At 34.8% G+C, this 22,677-nt stretch overlaps 3 protein-coding genes and 2 long non-coding RNA genes across 19 annotated transcripts; 1 reads left to right on the forward strand and 4 right to left on the reverse strand.

The window, feature by feature from the left end:
- Positions 1 to 340: 340 nt before the first annotated feature.
- LOC125219219 (pentatricopeptide repeat-containing protein At4g11690) lies at positions 341 to 4,618 on the reverse strand. 4 transcript variants are annotated; one of them, XM_048121133.1, is made up of 4 exons: positions 2,905 to 4,618; positions 2,053 to 2,111; positions 1,632 to 1,708; positions 341 to 987 (listed from the first exon to the last, which is right to left on the reverse strand). In XM_048121133.1, exon 1 carries the CDS (start codon positions 4,583 to 4,585, stop codon positions 2,927 to 2,929), a length of 1,659 nt encoding a protein of 552 aa, XP_047977090.1. In that variant the 5' UTR covers positions 4,586 to 4,618; the 3' UTR covers positions 341 to 987; positions 1,632 to 1,708; positions 2,053 to 2,111; positions 2,905 to 2,926. The 4 variants fall into 4 exon arrangements, 3 of the variants coding, with proteins under 3 accessions (XP_047977090.1, XP_047977089.1, XP_047977091.1); XR_007176092.1 differs by lacking the exons at positions 2,053 to 2,111; positions 2,905 to 4,618 and adding an exon at positions 1,787 to 1,941; XM_048121132.1 differs by lacking the exon at positions 2,053 to 2,111.
- A 1,655-nt stretch (positions 4,619 to 6,273) lies between these two features.
- LOC125219187 (zinc transporter 2-like) lies at positions 6,274 to 7,781 on the reverse strand. The gene is made up of 2 exons (XM_048121094.1): positions 7,182 to 7,781; positions 6,274 to 6,804 (listed from the first exon to the last, which is right to left on the reverse strand). Exons 1-2 carry the CDS (start codon positions 7,759 to 7,761, stop codon positions 6,413 to 6,415), a joined length of 972 nt encoding a protein of 323 aa, XP_047977051.1. The 5' UTR covers positions 7,762 to 7,781; the 3' UTR covers positions 6,274 to 6,412.
- Positions 7,782 to 8,523: 742 nt separating this feature from the next.
- On the reverse strand, positions 8,524 to 9,912 carry LOC125224166 (probably inactive leucine-rich repeat receptor-like protein kinase At5g48380). The gene is made up of 2 exons (XM_048127525.1): positions 9,712 to 9,912; positions 8,524 to 9,645 (listed from the first exon to the last, which is right to left on the reverse strand). The coding sequence occupies exons 1-2, from the start codon at positions 9,904 to 9,906 to the stop codon at positions 8,794 to 8,796; spliced, it is 1,047 nt and encodes a 348-aa protein (XP_047983482.1). The 5' UTR covers positions 9,907 to 9,912; the 3' UTR covers positions 8,524 to 8,793.
- A 673-nt stretch (positions 9,913 to 10,585) lies between these two features.
- LOC125185483 lies at positions 10,586 to 14,158 on the reverse strand. Of its 12 annotated transcripts, none has more exons than XR_007170151.1 (9): positions 13,767 to 14,158; positions 13,584 to 13,661; positions 12,818 to 12,932; positions 12,622 to 12,726; positions 12,388 to 12,455; positions 12,259 to 12,302; positions 12,026 to 12,177; positions 11,535 to 11,573; positions 10,586 to 10,785 (listed from the first exon to the last, which is right to left on the reverse strand). It is a non-coding gene; the product is annotated as an uncharacterized LOC125185483 (long non-coding RNA). The 12 variants fall into 12 exon arrangements; XR_007170153.1 differs by having other exon boundaries at positions 12,026 to 12,188; XR_007170146.1 differs by having other exon boundaries at positions 12,388 to 12,461.
- Positions 14,159 to 21,755: 7,597 nt separating this feature from the next.
- Positions 21,756 to 22,544, forward strand: LOC125219443. Its single transcript, XR_007176131.1, has 2 exons — positions 21,756 to 22,070; positions 22,496 to 22,544. It is a non-coding gene; the product is annotated as an uncharacterized LOC125219443 (long non-coding RNA).
- The last annotated feature ends 133 nt before the right edge of the window (positions 22,545 to 22,677 follow it).

The following is a 22,677-nucleotide window of genomic DNA, read 5'->3' on the forward strand; positions in this document are numbered from 1 at the left end:
AAAGTTTCAATCTTATTCAGTTTTCACTCTCACATCTCGCCAAATATAATGACCCCACTCCTCTCTCATGCCGGCCCTACGAAAGGATGACACGCACAAATCAAGAAATGGTTCAAATCTAAAAGAAGAACGCTCACATCTCCATATAAAATACTCCCTCCAATATTTCATTTATACTATAAATGGTGTTAAGTCCACGTAAATACAAAGTCACATTTGTGAGACTGATCTAACTATTTGATCACTAGAATTGAAACGGTAATTCCTGGGTACAATTTAAAAATAAAAAATGAAAATTATTAGGAAAGGAATTAGGAGAAATAATGGAAGGGCAGAGAAACAGGAACAGAAGGGGTTGGGGCCTATAATAAACGAGATCCAGCATAGAATTTGGCTGCAAATTAAAAAGTAAGGTGCAAAGCCTGACGATTTTACTCAAGCATCCACATGTGATGCTGCTACACAACAGTCCTCAATACCACCCACCATTGTCTTCACACTAGTATATATTGTCCCACCACCACTTCATCTCACAACTCTCTCTTTCTCTCTCTCTAATACTAGGTGCCTTTCTAAGCAAGGGGTGGATCCATGGACTATTACATGGATGAGAAATGGAAGTTATCCAAAGAAGATAGGCCACATTCCTCATCCAAACCATGCAAGTCCTCTCTCCAGAAAAGCTTCTCCACCAAGAACCCCTCTGCCCTCTCCAGGACTACCTCCTCTAAATCCTCCCTCCCCAGGAGCTCGTCCCAGAGGTGTTCCGGCTTCACGCGCAAGTGCACCAACATGGCAAAGGAGCAGAAGGCCAAATTCTACATTGTCAAGCGCTGCATCTCCATGCTCGTCAGCTGGAAAAAGAATGGGGATTCCTGATCACAATTGCTGGATTCAGAAATAAAAATGTGATTCTTGTTTTGATCCACGCATCTCTCTATGCACGAGATGGATCTTGGGCTCGTTTCTGGACCCGGACAAGTTTTCCTGCCATCCGAGAAAGAGAGAGAGAGAGAGAAGCCAAAAAAATTCTCAGATCCTCAATGTAACTACTAGAGTGCCATGTTGTGAGATGTAAGATAATTTTTAAAATTCATTGCAGACACAAATCTTAAATCTTCTTTCCTTTCTACATTTATGTGCATCAAATTGTTATAATAGATCTGTATACAGTAGAATAAATAGCCCTATCTCTTTATCCCAGCTAGTCTTCTGCTAGTACTCTATTTCTTGTTTTCTCAAAGCATCTAGTTTGATGATAGAAAGATTCCTGGCAGCAATAGAATTCAAGTGCTATATACAATACTGCTAACTCTCACAAAAACAATGGGAATCTTCACAAGTACCAAAAACGATGTTGTATTATTAATAGAAAAAAAACTGTACCTGCTTCTAACACAGGTTTTCTAAAAAGTTACTGTCCAGGTATCAAATTTTTTACCTCGTGTCACTAAACATAAAGGTGAGTTCATCATGTATATGACAACTTCCATCTTCAGTAAATCATATAATATAATATATTGTTATCATTTCGTCTGTTTCTCCCCTAATAGTCATGGATGTCTTCTACAGAGAATTCTACCTAACGGAAAATGCAGAAAATCTTCAATAGATAAAACAAATCTACTTACCTCGAAGCTCTGTCAGGTCTCTTCTGATCCTCCACAAATATAGCATCTTAGTTTTGAAGTTCTATCTTCACCCATAACTGTGCAAATGGGAACATGAAATTATCAACCACTTACTCAAGTTCATTTGCATAGTAGTATAATATTATCACAATCACCTCTTTAACTGTCTGCAAAAGGTTTACCAATAGCAATAGAGATATCAACCTTTCAACAGTACTGAAAATTTAGCATGTGTTAAAATATCCGGAGAGGCCATCCCTTTGTTGAAATTACAATCACTCATTTTGTATCTGGTATCAATTTTAGCAGATTGATCACATCATGTATTTGCAAAAATAGTATTTTATTTTCATCTTTCTGTCCTCTAATTTGTTGATCAATATTAAACCATGTGCACCCTCGGAACAAGATATAAGCTTACCAGAAAATGTTGGAATCCAATAAGTGTAAAATAGTCCCGTCCTCTCCATACTGCACCCACTTTTATAAAGTACAATGTCATGTCACAACCACCTCTTTTATTCACTACTATAGTTTAAAAATTTTAATTCAAATCTCTAACCTAGCTTTCAACAGTCATCAAGTTTATCATATCGCTTCTATAACATAATTTCTTGAGGCCAATTCCAATTGTCTACATGGTGTAAATTTCCTCCAAATTCTGAACGCAATCACTATTCAGCCATGAAAAATGGTATTTAACTCCCCGTTAGCACGTCTAGCTTCTATAGCTTTGTTCTTGAAAGCATTCTGTGCTAATTTCATAGCATAATGTTTCATTGATGTATTTTAGTAATCATCATTGTTTGTATCACACAAGTGAAATGATATTCCTTTATTTCATAGTGATTTAATCAGTCACATTGCAACAATGAAAACTATAGTCTAGGAAATTATATCATAATATAAAGCTATACAAAAGACTGTCTGAAAAGAACATACATAAAATAGTAAAAGGAATAAATTTGGCTCGTGTGGATAGTGTTTTTCAGCCATGACAAGTGATGTGCTGCTTTGAACAGTATTCTTCTGGCATTTTACTGCAGCTTTGCTGCTGTGGTTGGAGTGGTAGTTTATTGCCATTTTGCAGAATTTACACCAAATTGGTATGGTACTATTTCTACAAACTACCCCTAAAATGCACCTTCATAATTATATAAGTCTCTATTTTGAATTAACAAATAATAAATCACTTCAAGAAGAGCGCTTTTCCAATCATTGCCACCATATAAGTACTTTCCAAACTACTAAGATGAAGATAATGTAAGCTTACCAAAGAGTATAGTACCAAAGTCTCAGAAGTGATCTGATTCCATCTTCTCCGTTTGATGTTTCAAGTTAAAAGACGGCTTTAGGCCGGATTTCAACATGCCAGCGAGAAGATTTTGAGCTGAGTCTTGTTTCCCATCTCCTTCGAGGACTTGCATTGTCATGTTGTAACTGGCTACATTTGGCACCATCCCCTTTTCACACATTTCTTTGAGCAGCTTCAATGCTTTATAGGAGCTACCTTGTATGCAATATCCATGGATCATCGTATTGTATATTACATCATTAGGTTCGACTTCCATCTCAAGCATTGTCTGCAACAATTTTGATGCTTCCCTCATGTTTCCTTCATGGCACCACCCTTTTATCAAGACGCTGTAAGTGTAAACATCTGCATCCAAACTAGTCCTCTTCATGTAGGCAAGGAGTTCGAGTGCTTTCTCCATGTTGTTAGACCGCGCAAAGAAATCAATCAAGATAGTGTATGTAACCTTCGATGGAGAAATCCCCCTCTCTTCCATCTCACCTACGAAGTTCAAAACCCGAGAAGAGTCCTCACTTCTTGCACATCCTGCAATCAGGACATTGTAGGTGATCACGGTTGGAGATAAACCGGAAGACTTGAGCTCCTTGTGCAAATACAGAGCTTTCTCAAGCATCCCAACGCGGCAATACCCATCCATTAACATGTTGTAAGTGATTACACTTGGGCTCAAACCACCGCTCGGCATCTGACCAAACAATCTCATCGCCTCACCCATATTCCCCTGCTTACACAGCCCCTCAATCAATATATTGTAAGTCACGACATTGCATGTCACCCCTCTGTGGCGCATTTCATCAAACAGTTGGAATGCTTTCCGCATTTCACCATTGCTGCAATACGCATTCAGCACGGAGTTGTAGGTATGCAAATCAGGCAATGCACCTTCACGCTTCATCCTCTCAAAAAGCTCAAACCCATCTTTCCTCAAACCTCTCTTGAAAACCCCATTTATCAACACCGTGTAAGTGTATTGATTGGCGACCAATCCGATGGCCTCCATCTCGAAAAACAATCTCTTCGCCTTCTCGACCTCGCCCTTCTTACAACACCCATGGATCAACGTAGTGTACACAACAACATTAGGGCTAAAACCCAAATCACACATTTCCCCCAAAACCTCAAAACCCCTCTCCAAATTATCACTCTCGCAGCAGCCTTTCACCAAAATCCCAAAGGTATAAACATCCAATCCAACTCTCCCCTTATATTTCTCAAAAACCAACCAAGCCTTCTCGAAATTGCACTCTTTCAGGAAATATTTCAGCACAGAATTGAAAAGAATCGGCGACGGCGCAAACCCTCTATCGATCATTTCATCAAGCAACGGGAGAGCGCGCTCCACCGGCTGCTGCGCTTTGATGTGAGCGCTGATGATTGTCTCATAAACGCGGGGAGCGGTCAAATAAGGTACAAGGGAAGCGATTGTGAAGAAGGGGGGTGGCATTTTAGCGGATAGGAGTCGAACGATGAAGGATTCGGCCTGCGACAGCTTGTTGAGAGAGAAAAGGTGATGGATGATTATTGAAATGGATTGGTGAGTGTGGTGAGGTGAGGAAGTGAGGAGGGAAAGAGCTTTCTGCGGCGGAGCTTTCACCATTCCGGAGAGGAGCATCAGAACATGATGTTTGGCTGTTGACATTTCTGCAATCAAATTCAATAATGCTCTGTTCTATTGTTACTACTACAAATTTTGAATAATATGCTCATATTCTACTACCGCCGTTTCTAAAACAATATTACTACTGTCTGTTTCATAAAATCAAATAACGTAAACTATGGTTGCATGTAGGGATGTCAATCCGGTCGGCTCATCGGGTTTCGGGCCAATCCTATCGGGTTGCGGGTTAATCGGGTGCGGGCTAGTCGGGTTGTGATTTCTTTCGGGTTACAAAAGGTCAACCCTAACCCTAAAAGCTCGAGTTTCGGGCTAGCCCAGCGGGTTAATCGGGTTGCTACCGATAGGATTAACATGCGATCAATCCCATAAATAATGATGAAAATTAGTTATATTCATTAAAAATGTAAAATATTTAATAATGATAAATTTGAGATATATGCTTAACCTCAATCATAAACATAATCAAATACTAATATTTGAGATATTTCGTAAAATTTTAATGTATATTTTAGAAATTTAAATAATTTTTAGTGAATTTAAGTTTTTAGTTTATATATCAATTATTATATTAATAAAACTTCAATATATAATTTATATATTTAATATAAAATTGAAAGTTACTTTTTTTAGTTATCTATAATTATAAAATCAATCAATGAAGTGTCGAATTAGGAGTAAAAATTGGAATTATAAAAATTTTATCGGGTTTTAGGGCCAGCCCATCGGATTTTCGGGTCTAGCCCTAACAGGTTGCTGGTTAATCAGGTGCGGGCTAGTCGGGTTGTGATTTCTTTCGGGTTATAAAAGTTCAACCCTAACCTATAAATTTGGCGGGCTATTTGGGTCAGCCCACGGGTTGCGGGCTACATTGACATCCCTAGTTGTATGTATATGCCACGTATGTTTCAGTATAAGTTTGTTATAGTTCATTATAATGAACTCCGGGTGTTGTTCGGCGTTTAAGGTTTAAGAGTGGTTTGGTATTGATCACAGTTGTAGATATAATAAAAATTTATCAGAATAAGATACTTGGATTTAATTTTGTTTTAACCAGTATAAAATTTATCATTATTATGTACTCCTCCGTCTATTGATAATTATTTTATTTTGTCATTTTTTGTCTGTCCACCAATAAATGCTTCATTTGTGTTTTTTACTATTTTTGATAATGGACCTCACATTCCACTCACGATACACACATTGCCCACACTGCACACACACTGGCAATGCATACGTTACACAGTGTCTTGTGCATGTTGCAGTGTATGTGTGCATAATTAGTTATGTATGTATGTGTGTGTTTGTGTGTATATTTAGTGAGTGTGTGTTATGTGCACGCGCGCAATGTGTGTATTTAGTTATTGTGTGCAACGTGTGTAATTATGTGTAAACACAATTTTCTCATTTCGTTCCTATATTATTTATAGTTACTAAGCAAATGAATAAAATCAATGAAGGAATAACAATCTCACTCCCTTTGTATTCCTTGCGCTTACCAAGCACAAAAATTGAATGAAATCGTAATTTTATTCCAATCTTCATTCAATTCTCATCTATACTCCATTCCCTCCTTATTCCATTTCATCATACCAAGTATAGCATAATGGACTGAGCCATTTCATTTTCATTCTATTTTACTAGTGTGTTATTCATAATTATTTCCAATTGTCAGAATTTCCAAGCTCTGCTTAGATTTGTTTGTTGTCACCTGTAACAAGTGAAGCTATATACAAACATGTTCTCCTCGCTATCCAGTCATATTACACATTTTTGGAGTAACTATCTTGAGACATTATATATTGACAATTAAAAAGAAATACAGAGATTTGAATACACATGAAGAAACGACTAGTCCCATATCATTACAACTGATATTACAGCGACTCCAAGTAGCACAGCAAAAAACTTGAAGAAGGGAGTATCAAAGTAGCACTTATTCTGAGGTTTGAAGCCCTTGGCTATCAAGTGGTTGATGGCTACATAAACGAAAACTCCACAGGCGATACCCATTGAGATGGCGTAGGTCCAGTCAGCACCGCGGCCTTGGCTGGTGGCATCAAGGGCGATGCCTATTCCAACCCCCACGGGGCTTGAGATGGCGAAGGCAAAGGAGTATGCCACAGTTGCTAGGAATGGCCTCTTTGGGATCATCCTCAGTAGTGCAATCCCCATTGCAACTGCAGCAAAGATCTTGTGGAGTGAAATCGTCCACAGATTTCTCCATGCGTCTGCTTTCGTATCTGAGCAGCACCATAAATAATTGATTATGTTGAAAGATATATATGGACTAGGATTTATGGTGGTTCGTAACGTCGGACAAATATAATATGCATGTATATTCGGATATTTCAAAGCAATGGCAGGATTCAATCAATCGTAGAAAACAAACTATGCAACACGTAAGTACTAATTATGAATCTAGATCTATATTCATGTCCGCAATTTCCACAGCGTATAATTAGATAATAACATGAATTCCTAATACATATAAATTGGTAATAGTAATGATTAGTAACCATATTGTGGTACCAAATAGCTATTGAGATCGGATACTTACTCTTTTACTCTACTAAACAGAGAAACTAATAGTAAGAAGAATATAAGATAAGAAGAATACCTGCAACACCAACAGCAATGCCCTCAAAAATAGAGTGAAAACACAATGCAAGTATGAGAAGAAGAGTATCACCAACAGAACTAGTCTTGACCAAAACCGGGTGAAGGTGAAGCTCCCCTTCCTCCTTGGCTTCGACGTCGACTTGAGTCTCCTTGGGGCTGCTGTTGACGAGGTGCGAGATGGCACAGTCAGCCAGCATAGTGACAAGATAGCCAGCCGAGGCCAGCATGAACGAAAACGGATACTCCTTGGTCGTAAGCTCCACAAAAGTGGAGGTGGAGTCGCTCAAGAAATGCATCAGGGCAGTTCCCAGGAACACGCCGCCGGCGAACTGAGTCCCCAGCAGAAGAAAGCTCTCGTTCCATCGGTAGAAATACGGCGACACGCCGCCGGCGAAGGTGCTCACGAACATGATTATGAGGCACCATACCTTCACCAGGATCAGCCCTTTTCCGTGCAGATTCCCCTTCTCCGATTCCTCCTCCTCGTCGTGGTCAGCGCCGCCATGGCCTCTGATCTCGGAGAATTGGAGGAGGAGAAAGAGTAGCGTGATCAACAATGTTGACTTCAAACTGGCCATTCAATTTAGTTGGAATTAAATTACCGCTGTCGGATATTTCGGTTTATGTTCAATTAATTTATAGTGTGTTCTGTATTTTTTGAGCAGTACATGTGTTGACTTTTATGAGGCTGTACTACACTAAACCAAGAATGTAGTGGTACTACTATAATTAGTTAAGTGTTCACTAAAATCCTTTCTGGAGGAATATGGATAAAAGATTATAATTAGGTGTTTACTGCAATGCATTCATTTTGACAATCATATATTATGTGGAAGACACGATTATAAAAATGACTACCCTATGTAGAACTGATTAAGTCATAATTCTATTTTTTTTTACCACATTATTTCTTTAGTTTTCTTTTAAATCTTGTGGCGAAACACAAATGATGATCGAAGCAATGACGGCAAATTCTTTAAAGAAAGTAATTAATCACAACTTCTCCAGTTAAACTTTCAGCTAGGATCGGTGGTCACTTGTTCCTGATTCAGTTGATTACTTCAATTGATCCAATTCTACCTCAATTTAGGAATATACATATTGTATAGTTGAAAATAGATTTACAGATTAACTAGCAAGTCAAATTGATCATCCGATATTTATAAAATGAAACGTGATTTCACTCAATAACTTTCAGAATTATCCATTTTCTAATAATCTAAGCTGTGTTACGTCAACAACCAACAAAGTGTTAGCGAATAAATTACACACGAAAATCAACAATAAATCATGAGTATGATCGTGTAATTAGGTATAGAATAAATCAATGAGCGTGTAAATAGATAGAAATTTATTCTTTCCTTGTATTAGTATATTCACCTCCTGATTCCTATAACAGGATGAATACTATAATGAAATACAATAGAATAAAGCATCATCTTCGATCATAAGGTTTTGTAGCATTGACCAATAAGAAGATTATTCACCGATACTTCTTCTTTGCATCCTAATTTTAATCTGGCACACCAAGAATCATTGGTGATACATTTAACAACAAAAATTGACTGACCCTAATGCAATAAAAAATCTTTGTAGTGATATTTTTGAAACTAATAAGATTCTATTGCAATCTGAGTGTGTAATTTGGTAGTTAGCATGGTGCAGACTTCTTCCATGGATGGCCAGCTAGATGGATCACATTCCAAACATTTGGCTGCAACTCTCATCAAACAACACATCTCATCACTTATCACTCCATCTCCATTGATTAGTACCGATATTTGGTCTAACATATCACCATCCATGTCAAACAACTTAACAATCTCGTCATACCTCCTCCGCGTCATCAACTCGAGAAGCACCTTCCCGAAGCCATGAACGTCCTCCTGATAACAACCCAACCCAACGGAACGATCTCTACAACTGGATATAGAAACCTCCCAACTACTACTAGTCGGGTTGAGAAGTGTAGCCTTGCCAAAGTCCGAGATCCTTGGATTGAAATCTTCATCCAACATGATGCATTTAGAGGTGATCCCACGATGCACGACCCCATGAGCGTGGAGCCACGCTATGCCCCTTGCTATTCCAACTGCGACCTTAGCCACGGACCATTCCTCCCTGGCCTTGGACGTGGAGAAGAGGCGGTCGTGGAGCCTCCCGTTAGGCATTAGGTTGTAGATGAGGAATCTGTCTTTGGATTCCTGGCAGAAGCCCATGAGTGGGACTAAGTTGTGGTGCCTAAGCCTGCCTATGGTGGTGATTTCGGTCAGGAATTCGTGCTCGGCTTCAAGGGTGCTTCCGAACCTCTTCACCGCGAGGGGCCAGCCGTTTGTGAGAGCCGCTTTGTAGGTGATTCCCATCTCTGCCGTTGCGATCACATTGCTTTGGCTCAAGTTTCCGGTTGCTTGTCTCACTTCGAGGAGACTCATTCTAGTTGTCAGCTTCTCCAGCCTTGAGATCTGTATATGGAGATACATAGTTTCAGCACAAAAGCAATGAATCCAGACAATTAAATGGAGTATTACCATAGGATCTTGTAGAGGAAGCAATTGGGGGATGGGTTTAGTGTTGATTTTGAACAAGTGGGTGATGATGGAATGCGGCCTAAACCATCGCAAAAGCATAAACAGAGCCAAAGAGAGGCACCAACCGACCAATAAACCATTTGCAAATACACCAATCGGCATTGAAATTGAGTTTATGTTTGTGATCTCTATCATTAATTAATTCATTTTATACATGCCAAAAGCTATCCCAATTCCCAAATTAAAGTTGACTACTGCCGACGACCTACTCGTCAACGCTACACATGTTTTGCTCTTATTTTTCTACTACACTTATCAAACATAGACGGAATTACGACAGCGCTAATACGTGGAATAATATTATTGTTTGATACTCTGCCTAATATAGTATGGACCAAGTAAATTATCTCTCACATTAATATCACTTAACACCACTACAACAAAAAAGAAGTCTAAGGACGCTTTTTTGGTTAATTAAGGACATTTTTTTGTGTTTCTAAATAAATCACCGACGCTTTAAAAAGTGTCCTTATTGTAAGCGTGCCAAATCTAATTAAGGACGCTTTTAACTAGCATCGGTGAATTAATTTTTGGGACGCTTTTAAAAGCATCTCCTGTGACGCTTTTAAATAGTGCACACACAAAAAAAAAAGCGACCATTAGTGACGGAAATATCCGTCAGTAAATTCCATATATCCGTCAGGAATAATTTCCATATATCCGTCAGTAAATTATTCCTGACGGATTAGCGTCGTTGTAAAAAGCTTGTTACTTAACTCATTGTTCCTGACGGAAAAAATCCGTCACTAATATCAATCCAGTTTTAAAAAAAAAGAAACCTCAAATTTTATTTTCAAATTTGTAAATTTATTGATCAAAGATTAAGAAAACATTTATTGAGACAATATTTGATTAAGTGAAACACTCCACCTCCACAATAAGTAAATTACAGCTTCATAAACAGTAATCGAGATTTGAGATTTGAAGGACACTAAGCTGCTTCTTTGATTGATAACTCTCTACATTCTCTCTTCAATGCTTCCAATTATCATTAAGCAAAGCTTGTGCATAGATCTGAAAAATCAGATATCCAAATATCAAAACAACTCCTACTTTGTTAACTACAACAACCTTTATCTAAACATCAATTTATCACATAGATTGAATGTAAGACAAATATGATTGATTTGCTAAAGCTTAATGATCTGAAAATTAAATATACAAACATCAAAACAACTCCTACTAAGTTACATGACAACAATCATTATTTATAGATTTATTTATCACTTAACTTGAATGTAAGACATACTATATGATTGATTTGTTGAAGCTCTATCTTTATGAAGCCACAATACTCCACAATTTTCAATTTAGTACTGTTACTATTACTCAAATAGGAGAAACTACCTAGCTCATATAGCACGACTTGTGTAACTTCTATTAGTTGGCTAAAACCTTCGTTGAAGCAATAGTTGACAAATAAACAGAGTCAGATATCATATTCAAGTAGACAAATTATTACCAGCAAGGAATTCAAGAGAAAACAAAAAAATCTAAGTTCAGACATACATTTGTTATTCACCAACACCACATGCATATATAATTCTAGATCTAGGAGGTGGTAGAAAATACTCTAGCACTTAGCTATCGAGTCCACTGCATATACACCAAAGCAGGAGACTAGTTGTTTGTAGCATCCACTACAAGGAGAATATTACTTCTATTATGGTTGGTATCTAATAATCATAGCTAGCATCAATAGTTCTCTTTTGCCTAAGGCACATGCAAAAAAAAAAAAAGGATGAGGCCAAGTACTGTTGTACCTGTGTTCATTTAACCCATGTATGATGATAAGAATTCACCTGAAACATAAGACTATGATGAGTAAAACATAAGAACTACAAAGAAAAGGCAGGATCTTGAGGTTTATAAATACCAACACTTAGACAATACTATTGAAATATCGATGTTCAAATAATACATAACAGTAAGCAAAGTAATTACTAGGAGTATTATATCATCAAAAAAACAGCTAAAGACAATAATTTTTTTTATAGTTTGTCCATTTACTTCGGCATAGTCTACCATGTCACCAGTTGCAGCATTTATCTTATCCAAAGTGAGGGCTCATGTCATGTACTACAAGTTGTTAAATCTTAAGACCTACTAGCTTGAATGAGCAGATAAAAGGTTGATACGAGAATAGTTTTCAAGTGATTTTAAGTTTATTTAGTCTAGATCACAGTTGATATACTGACTGCTTAATAGAGTTCACTTACAGTGCACTGAATTCAGTTAACCAGCAGCAATATACCTCATTGGAGCTGAATCTTGACTTTTCTTCTCCTGGAGTAGAAATCACTCTATTGTTTCTCAATCATTTCCTAGAAGTAATGCAGGGCTCATATCCAATACAACGACCAATGAGGTCAATGAATTAACCAAGAATAAAAAACATGACCGAGCCTGTTAAAACACTATAACAATATATGTGATTGTTCTATTTGCATCTTTATCAACACTATAACATTAACCAAAAAAGAGTACCTCACTGACTTCATCTTCTGTAATTCTTCCATCTACATATCAACCTTGCATTCAAGAATTCATTTAATATGTGTATATGTGATTGGAAATGAGAATTAAAGATAAATCCATAGTTATAAGAGTAATTACATGTCAAAGTAAGTTTTAAGTGGACGGTCGAAACTCTGATCAGCGATCTGATCCCAAAATTCCTTGTGCTGCTCCTTGGTAATGGTGAGAAAGAAAAAAAACATTGTCAGTAAAGAAAATGTAGAAGACTAAAAATCCACCGGCTGGAGCCAACCAACAACATAGAATTAAGAAGAGCACGGCTGAGAGCTGACCAACTATACAAAGAAAATTCGATAATGATAAAAAGTTTACATCTGATAGAAAGGGAGACAACTATCATCTCTTGGACTTGATCCATCAAGGTCGATGTCAAGACCACCAAAGAAGTTATCACTGGAGAGGGCTTCAAAGATTCTCCTAATAAAAAGAAGGCTATTAAGATTGCTAAAGTGCAAATAAAACAAGAACAAAGAAGCTCATAGAGGAGAAGCGAAAAAGTCATACTTACTCTCGAACCAAAACATTTGTTTTCTGGCAAGAGGTCAACCGGCATAACAGATAGGCGTTAGTGAAAGCGAGAGTAATGCTCTTGCATAACAGTATGCTCTTGTGTCACAAAAGCTCTGGTGATGGATATAACAAGACATAAGTCCATTCAATCTGTTTTATCTCATAAGTGTGTTGTTTAAACAATACCATATCAAAAATCCACCTAAAACAAGATAAATGTTTTAAATAATGGTCTCATCATAACATTCTTCGTACGTTTAGTAACTATTGGTGAAAGCAGCCTTAAAACTGCAATTTAATTATGCTCAATATTATAAATTCAATTATTCATTATGCTCAATATTATAAAATCAATTAATCAATTATAAAACTATCACATTGCAGAAACTATATGCAAATGTGATAAATAATCAAATTACAAAACCAATATACCCAGCAAAGAAGGATGACATATTTGTAAAGTCATTTTTTATTTCACAAAACAGTTTTAAGAATTGCTACATTCACAAGCCGAAGATGAGGACATGTATGAACAGAGTATAGATACACAAAATACCTAAATTCTATACGATTTAATACATTCCAGCTTGACCAATGATCAAACTCATACTCATACTCATAAACTTAAAATTGTTCTACTCAATTTTTCTTTTATCATACTCACTCACAAGGAAAAAAAGCTGACTCATAAGAAGAATTATATGAGAATTAAGCTCAAAGTTTCTTCAATTTTTGAGAAAATAATCATAAAAATTTGGACTCACCTTCTGAAGCTTATATTTAAATTCCTGAACCTTTTGATTTGGAGAACGAACTCATCATCGATCTACTCTCCAATTTCTCTAGGCAACGAAAAAATGAGAAGGAAAAAAGGAAAATCAATCACTTATATATACCACCAAATAAATTAATAAAGGAAATCAAAATCATCAAGGAAAAGTTTATACCTCGTCCGATTAGGAAGAAAAAAGGAATAAACCTAAGATGCAGGCGGTGGAGGAAGACACTGCAATTTCGCTGGCGTTCGGCCGAATGTGATGAAAGTGGGGAAGACACTCCGCTGTAGAATCGGAGAGAGATTTCAAGCGAGAGATTGTGGATTCCAGTTGTGGATTCGCCGAATTTCAGGAGGAATTGATCGGTTTGGAGGAAGATGAATGAAGGAAAAATGAGAGTAGAATTGGGGGAGGGTTGAGTTAATGACTAAGCTATTGAATTAGAAGTTAAGGGTGAGAATTAGAAGTTAAGGGTGAGAATTAGATGTTAGGGAAGGAGGAAAAACCGCGGTTGAGGCGGCGAACTTTCGCCGGAGAACAATACAGTGATGCTAAAGATGAAAGTAGGGATAATGCATTTAACGACGCATTTACGAAAGTATCCCTAATTTAAAGACGCAATAGTTTAATCGTCTCTAACTTAACTACGCTTTTATTTAGCGTCCTTAATTTTGTTTATTTTTAAAATTTTGCAACGCAAATGACTGCGTCACTAGTTTTGCGTCTTTATGGAGTATATTTGTTGTAGTGCACATAAAACAAAACTTCCAAAAATCTAATGTCAATCCACAACTACAAGTCTACAAGCATGATATTTTTTTGAAACATAAGAAATAAGAATAAATCAATAGTAAACTCAATAATTAATCTCAGAAAAATAAGATTTGCATCTTTTAGGTCTTTGCAATAGTAAAAATTATATACTATTATTCCCTTTGTTCCATAAAAGATGTCACACTTATAGGACGACACAAGATTTTAGAAGGTTTTATTTTTTGTATTAAATCAAAAGGAAAAATTTGATTTTTATATTTACTAGTATCACACATGTGCTATGCACAGACTATAATATTTCAACACATTAATTTCCCATTACTATAATTTAATTAAATAAAATTACAATTAATATTAATCTATTATATTAAAGTTGTAAACAAAAATGTACTACTAACAATGAACAAAAATGAGTAACAAATTTTTGTGATTACTCATAATTATTAAAAAAAAATTATTTATACACTATATTAATTTTAAAATTAAAAAAAAAACATTAACATCATCATTATAAACTAAAAACCTTCACTTTTCTACACAACTTGTCACTCTCCAAACAAAACTCAAAAGTAAAATAACTCATTTATCTTGTTTAAAGTCATTAGTCTCACCTAAAACTATAATAAAATAAATATGTCATACTATAACTTTAAAAAGTAACAAAATTAATTTGCAATATATAAAATCAATAAATTAGATAAAATACTTAAACAATAATCATAGCTATCAAAGTTTTAAAAAATTTAGTTTCTAATGAAAAAAGGTATTCCATTTGTTATCGTTCAATATTAATTTAATAATCATAGTACTCTAAATCTATCACAAATGTCTAGTTCAAATTCTACATCAGCATTGCCATACGTAGAAAAAATAATGTGATTCTTAATAGGTAACATAAATTCTTGAGTTTTTTTTTTAAAATAAAGCATGTGAAATATTTATCCCCAAGATCTTCATCTAAAAATGTATATATGGTCAAACAATGTCTCATGACAATTACTCATTCAAACAGTGATAGTATTGAACAATACGATAAATGTGATACACTATATAGAAAAAGGATATGTGTAAGCTTTCATAGTTTAAGCATAATGAACACGCTACATTTATAGGTGTGCAATGATGAAATGAAAGAGAAATAATTTTAGTTTAATTACTTAAAATCTTTTTATCTAGAAAATAAGTGTTACTTGTGCAAGTACAAAGTAGCACAAGATTGATTCTAACACTATGTGAGCAATTGCAGAACTCAGGAAAATTTCAATTTCTACATTCACTTAAGGGAACATATATTACCAAATTATTCATATTTTCATAAAATCCAATCCGATCCGTCTTCTACCAAGTAAAATTAAACATTTCAAAGCTATTTCCTAAATTCAGTAAATTGCATCAACAAAAGAAATGAACATAGCAAAAAATTCAATAAAAAAACACCTTCAAGCTCTCAGCGACCCCAGGAACAACCTCGTGCTCGAGGCCAGCATACTCTCCCTCTGTATTCTCCCGGATCACAACAATATCGACATTGCTAGTTCGTCATAGCCAAAGCCTGTCTTCGACTGTGCAGATGGTAGCAAACTTTCAATTGAGTTTTGAAAAAAATGACTTTGGATTGAATAAAACTAAATAAATGTGGGACGCCAACTAATTAAGAGCCACTACTCCCACTAATTAAAAGACACTACTCCCACTAAAATAGAAGTTGCGTAAATTAATTTACGTAAATTATATTTTTGTGTTTTCACTGATGTAAGTAATAAGCCGATGAATTCCGCTTAGTCTAATAAAAATACTTTACTTGTTATCTTCAAAAGTCTTTCAGATTAATATATTCATAGTAATTTATAAATATTGGTTGAACTATTAATATATCTTATTTTAGATTACATGTTCATTACTTTCGTCTTGAATAATGCTTTATGATGAATTATTTAAAAATATTACAATTGAATTATAAATTATTTACTTAAATACTCTCGAAATTCCCCTTATTTCCCTAAATACCCCCAAAACTCCCTTTTTATATATTGTATGGATGTGAGAAATAGCTTTTTCAAAAATAGAAACAAATTAAAAAGAAAAGTGTGACATCTATTATGGAACGAATGGAGTATTTGATAGATCTGGATAATTGACGGAGGCAGCTTAGGCTAGTGTCGCACCACTGGTACCAATGGAGAAGGAGGGCGGTCTATAACGTAACATCCCAAATTTTGAAAATTTGATAATTATTTGAATATGTATAATAAGGTTGAAAATTTAAATTATAAAATTAAAACTATAAGAATTTAGGAAATACTCTGTACTTACTTTATGCTGTATTTATTAGAGTAGTACTCCCTCTGTCCTATAAAAGTTGAGTCATTTCATTATGTGCACTCATTTTCAAAAAATCGTAATAAATAGTTAAAGTGGATAAATGATAAAGTAAATTTGAAAATAATGTAGAGAAGACTCCTATCTACGTTATTCTAAATTTTATTTTACTATTTATCCATTCTAACTATTTATTACGATTTTTTCAAAACGAGTGTAAAAAATGAAGTGACTCAACTATTATGGTATAGAGGAAGTATCTGTTTATTTAAATAAGGTAGTTTTATTCATATGTAAAAATATTACTTCCTCCGTCTAAAAAAAATAGAGCAATTGGTATATGGCCTGGGTTTTAATGTAGAATTGGTAAAGTAAGAGAAAAGGAAAAAAAGTAAGAGAGAATGAGAAAAAGTAAGTAAGAAGTAGTGTTAGTGGAATGATGTGTAAGGTTATTATTTGTTGAAAATTTTCCATAAATGAATGTGCACTATTTTTTGTGGACGGTCAAAAATGGTAAATGTTCTCTATTTTTTGTGAATGAAGGGAGTATATATTTAACCGTAATTGAAATTACTAGATGAGAATAACTTCTAAAAATTAATAGTAGTAGTATAGAGTATAGACTGTATAGTACTCCCTCCGTCCCAAGGAAGATGACCCATTTCTTGGGCGGCACGAGATTTTATGCAATTTTATTTTGTGTGTTAAATGGAGAGAGTAAAGTAAAATAGAGGGGATAAATAGAGATATAGAGGTTTTCATTTTAAATAATGGGTCATCGTGGTTGGGACAAACCAAAAGGAAAAGTGAGTCATCTTTAATAGGACGGAGGGAGTACAACGAAGAAAGAAAAGTTTAAAGCCCATTTTACAATTAGATACTATTCGTTAATACAAGATATTTAATCAACTTTAGTTAAATTGTGGGGGCAAAAATTGCAAAATATTGGGAAAAAAATTAATAATGACTATAGAAGTCTTTTCGTGTTCAGCATTTCCATTTTCTTTCCTCTAACTCCTACCGAATTTGGAACATTTGCTGTGGAGAGAAGCATAACTAGCGATTGTTGTTACTATATTTTGATATTTTAATATTATAATTTATAAATTAAATATATGTTGTTAGGAATAGTACCTCCTGTTTTACTTCTTTTAACAGTCGGGGATCCAAATCCACTTCACCATTCCACCAAGTCTATTTTCATATCTCTCTTAAAAATTGAAAGAATTCTCTCATCTCTTCATTTTCGACCACAGCAGCTGAACGTGGTCCAACCTTACTTCCATCCTATCTCTCTACTCAGTATCTCACACTACATTGAGGTGGGGTTGAAGACGCGAATACTGTAGGGCCGGAGGCCAATGAAATGGGCTTTTTGGCGGCACTCCGGGGCTGGTAGTGGGGTCGGCCAACCCCACCCGATCCCACCTAAATCTTATCCGACATTGTACTTAGGTGTTGACATAAGATATCAAGAGGAGATATTGTTTTGTGTGTTAAACTTTTTGAAAAAATATATTTTTATATATTAATAATATGAATAAGAAAATTTTCTAAAAAAAAGAAATATGACTTCTTTATAGAACAAATTGAAAAATTGTGTAACATCTGCTTTGACACAAATAGAACAGTGATAGGTATATTATAAAAAATTTCAATTTAATATTCACGCTATCCTCAAATTTATTTCCAGTTTGTCTCATTCCTATTCTTGAGACAGATGGACTCATGAATGACTAGATCCAATTCTTAATTTTGATTTCAGATAAACGCTAAATATATTAGATATGTTGACTAAATTATGATATTTGAATTTGATTAATTAATAGCGAGAAATGATATATTACATACTTTATGTGAGCTCTTTATGTTAGCACTATTTTCGTTTGACGCATGTTTAGCGTTGATTGTTTCGATTTATATATTTAGCTTGATTCTAATACGTTAAAAGCTGTTATTGAAATTTTTAGTTCACAAAATTTATAAAAGTCAAAGCTCGATTTGCTCGTTAATTAATAAAATAATAAATCAAGTTTTGATTTTTATAAATTTTGTAAAATTAAAAATTTCGATAGTAGTTTTTAATGTATTAGAATCAAACTAAAATATAAATTGAAACAAACAACGTTAAATGTGCATAAAACGAGAATGATGCTCACATAGGAAACTAATATAAGGCATGTAACATATCATTCCTCAATTAATAGAAACCAAATATTACAAGTTTACAACCTCTTAAATAGTAGTATAAGCCATAAAGTGTGTTCGGGTTAGTTTTATAAATAATTAGTAGTACTCCCTCCGTCCCACTTTAGGAGTCCCGGTTTATCATTTTTGGTGTCCCACTTTAGGAGTTCCGGTTGAAATATTCCATAAATGGTATTAGGCCTCACATTCCACTATCCTTTTTCCACTCACATTTTATTATAAAACTATTATAAAATAGTATGATCCATATTCCACTATCTTTTTTCACCAACTTTCCTTTACATTTCTTAAAATCCGCGCGGAGGGATGCTACTTTTAAACTATGGTGTATGACCACGTTTGTATCATATTGGTTACTAAAATTTGATTTGTTTCAAAATAGATAATATACTTTATATTTTTTTAGTATAATTCAATTTAAATAATTATTTTATTTTATATAACAATTAAAATGTCATATAATAATATTTTAATTTTGTAAACTATTTACGGTTCCTTATTTGTTTGCTTCTTGGACTTGGACTTGTTTGCTTCTTAGACATTTAAAGTGAACGACGTCTTATAAATGCACAAGCAAACACAATGTAATAATAATATTGATTCTATTCGTGCGAACTACTCGAATAATACTGAATCGGATTAAAAGTAGATTGCAGAGTTTTTATATACAAGCAAGATTTTCGTGACCGGAACATGCTTTTCAATATACCAAACATAACACTTTCTTCCCCTCTCTAGCTACTGCTGCCGCCGCCATCTCCCTCCGGCACTGCCGCGTCTGGCGGCCCCCGCCCCTTCTCACTCCTCTTTCTCTCCTCCCTGCTCTCTCTTTCTCTCTCAACTGCGGCGGTGCACCGCCGCCATGCACCACCAATCTCCCTTCCCTCTCTCTCAGTCTGCCACCGCCGCAGAGACCGTCGCCGTGCGCAGCCCCAGCCGCCGCCGCCTCCCTCTCAAGTTGGCAGTTGACATCACCTGAGCATTAATTGATGGAATGATTCCATTTATTAATGTTTGCAGTCACTTATTCCTTTTGTTGATCTCATTTGTGAATCCTATGGCTATTGGAGTAGTAAAATACTATGGATGTCTCTCTTTTCCACATCACATTTACTCCCTTACTTGTAGTAAATCCTTATCAAAGATTCGGACTTGACGTGAGATCAAATACAGTGGATATTACAAATCAATTTGAGATTATGTTTTAAATGCTAAGTGTATCATATTTCCTTCCTTCATGTAGGTAAAGACTATTGAACAATCCTGGGTGGTTCTTGATGATGTATCATGCCTACTTGGATTGGAAGCACGGCGTTGAACGGGTTGTCCGGGACTCGCATGTCTCTTTCGATATCTTGTAACAAATCTAAATAAATTGGAAGGTCGGATTTTATCGGGCTTCTAGTTTGTGTACTGGACAGTGCAAACTTTTATTTGATTTATTATTTAATTATTCGTGGCACAACAAATACTTTCGATTGTATGTCTCGATTCTTTATCTAACTCAAGGATCGATTATTTAATATGATAAGAGATACTCGTATTATCACGACAACGCTAATTTATAATTATTGTAATTAAGCTAAGTTTAATAATAATAATATCGTGAAGTCTTGGGTCAGTACAAGCCAATTACATACAGGAATTTATATAGTTGAAAATATTTTATTAATACATGCACTTTGAGGCTTCACCAACTTATGTAGAACTAAATATAATTAATTCAATTCGACTAGTTAGAATTTTTGAAACCATAATAGCAATTTGAATCTATGTTAGTTAATAGTATCCTTTAATATATTTTATTTTTTAAAAGGAAACATGTGTGAAATATAAGGAATTGCTTGGGGTGATTAATGGCTAACTCATTATTTAATTGTTAACTACAACTAATTTAAGATCATAGGATTTTAGAAAATATGTGGTCTATAATTTGCCACGTGTAATTTTTGTTTTTATTAATAAAATAAAAAAAGATTAAAAAAAAACCCTTCAAATTAGGGTTTTGGATAAAAATGTCAATATAGTGTTTCGAAAATATCAACACAATGCTTTGAGAATGTCAACACAATGTTTTAAGAATGTTAACACATTGCTTATATTGACATATTTTATATAGTATGTTGACATTTCTGTTGTACGAAAAAATTAAAAAATTTCAAAAAATTTCAAAAATTTTGACGTCGAAACATATGCATGTAGGATATCGTTGGAATCCTTATGAAATTATCTTTAATTTGCTATATGTTATATGAATTTAAAGTTTTGGAATTTCTTTTAAAAGTTAGTTATAACTAAACATGTAGTTAATTGACATTAACACCCCTATTGATATTTTTTGGAATTAATCATATGGTCTTATTGACGTTTTTCGTTGATCGTATTGACATTTAAGAATTAATGATCTAAGTCCTTAATTTGAATATCTAATGACTATTATTTAGTTGTAGTTAGCAATTAAGTTATGAGTTAATAATATAACACTCCCAGAAATTGTAAATAGTCACTACAAAAAAAGTGCTGGTTGCTACCAAATATTTGCTAGCACCAGGCTGTGCTCGCAAAATTCGAAATATTTTCTAGCACATTTGCGAGCATAAATGGAAGAAACAACCATTTTTCGAAATATTGAGTGGTATTTCTAGCACTGGTACATGCTAAAAAAATTGTGAGCATCTAATGCTAGCAAATTTACCCACTAGTCAAATTTCCTTCCATTTGCGAGCACGTATGTGCTAGCAAAAAATTTTCACGGAAAAAAAAAATATAATCATTTTCAACCAAGGGTTTTGTGAGTAGGAGTAAATGTGCTAGCAAATTTCCGAGTGAAAAGTAAATGCGCTAGCAAATTTGGTAGGTGCTAGCAAAATCTTTAGTTTTCATGAGATCCGGTTTCTTCATTCTTATTTTTCTCCATTTCCAAATTTTCGTTCTTCCATTTTCTTGCCTGCGATTTTGATTAGGTATAGACTGTGTATTAGAAAAGATGAATGGCGCATTAATTTGTCTAACTTAATCATTTCTCCTAATTTCCCTAATTCTCAATTCCCCTCTTCGCCGCCAGCCTCCAGCCACCGATCAGCCACCGACCAATTCTCTCCGCCGGCAACCACCAGCCAGTCTCTCTCTCTCTCAAATTCAGGAACAACAAATTTAAGTGAAGATCGCTAGAAAGTAAGATCGCTAAAAATTCAACAGCTATGTCTTCCTCTTTTTTTATTTTATAAATTCTATCTGTTCGATTGCATCAGAATTGAGCAATGCATGCTATATTTTAGTTCATATAGCAATGTATGCTATTGTTATAATAATCGGACTGATTTGCATAGTTAGGGATAATGGTGTCAATTTTACTGTTTCAATTTCGTGGAGAGCTAAATCAGGTGTTTAATTGAATCATTTTTGCTTTGTAATATAATTTTGAGTATATTTCTGTACACCTCTACTATTCTGTTGCTCCTTTGTGTGATGATCAGCTACACCTTAAAATTCAAGTTGGCAATGAGAGTGATAGATAGATATTAGGTAACTCTTGCGTCTGAAAAATTGATTGCAATTGCTGTTAAGATTAGGATTTGTGACTGCCAAAATTTTGGTAGGGAGGAATGTTGCAATTTGTGGGCTTGACAAACCACCAATATTCGAGTTGCCCAAAAAAAGATCAAGAGAATCATCTGAGAACCTGCATCGAATTTAGATTGTTAGATAAATATCCAACTCCAACATCCTCAGTCATGGCGTAGCTTTTCATGAATTTTAAGTTTAATTTCTTTTTTACGTT

This window comes from Salvia hispanica, chromosome 4, assembly GCF_023119035.1.
Source record: "Salvia hispanica cultivar TCC Black 2014 chromosome 4, UniMelb_Shisp_WGS_1.0, whole genome shotgun sequence".
NCBI classification, from domain to species: Eukaryota; Viridiplantae; Streptophyta; class Magnoliopsida; order Lamiales; family Lamiaceae; genus Salvia; species Salvia hispanica.

Coding starts and splice junctions, on each gene's coding strand:
- LOC125224166 (XM_048127525.1), bottom strand. CDS start 9,906: ATGATAGAGATCACAAACATAAACTCAATTTCAATGCCGATTGGTGTA. Junction 9,646..9,711: donor TTCCTCTACAAGATCCTATG/GTAATACTCCAT, acceptor CTCCATATACAG/ATCTCAAGGCTGGAGAAGCT.
- LOC125219219 (XM_048121132.1), bottom strand. CDS start 4,585: ATGTCAACAGCCAAACATCATGTTCTGATGCTCCTCTCCGGAATGGTG.
- LOC125219187 (XM_048121094.1), bottom strand. CDS start 7,761: ATGGCCAGTTTGAAGTCAACATTGTTGATCACGCTACTCTTTCTCCTC. Junction 6,805..7,181: donor CATTGCTGTTGGTGTTGCAG/GTATTCTTCTTA, acceptor GGTGCTGCTCAG/ATACGAAAGCAGACGCATGG.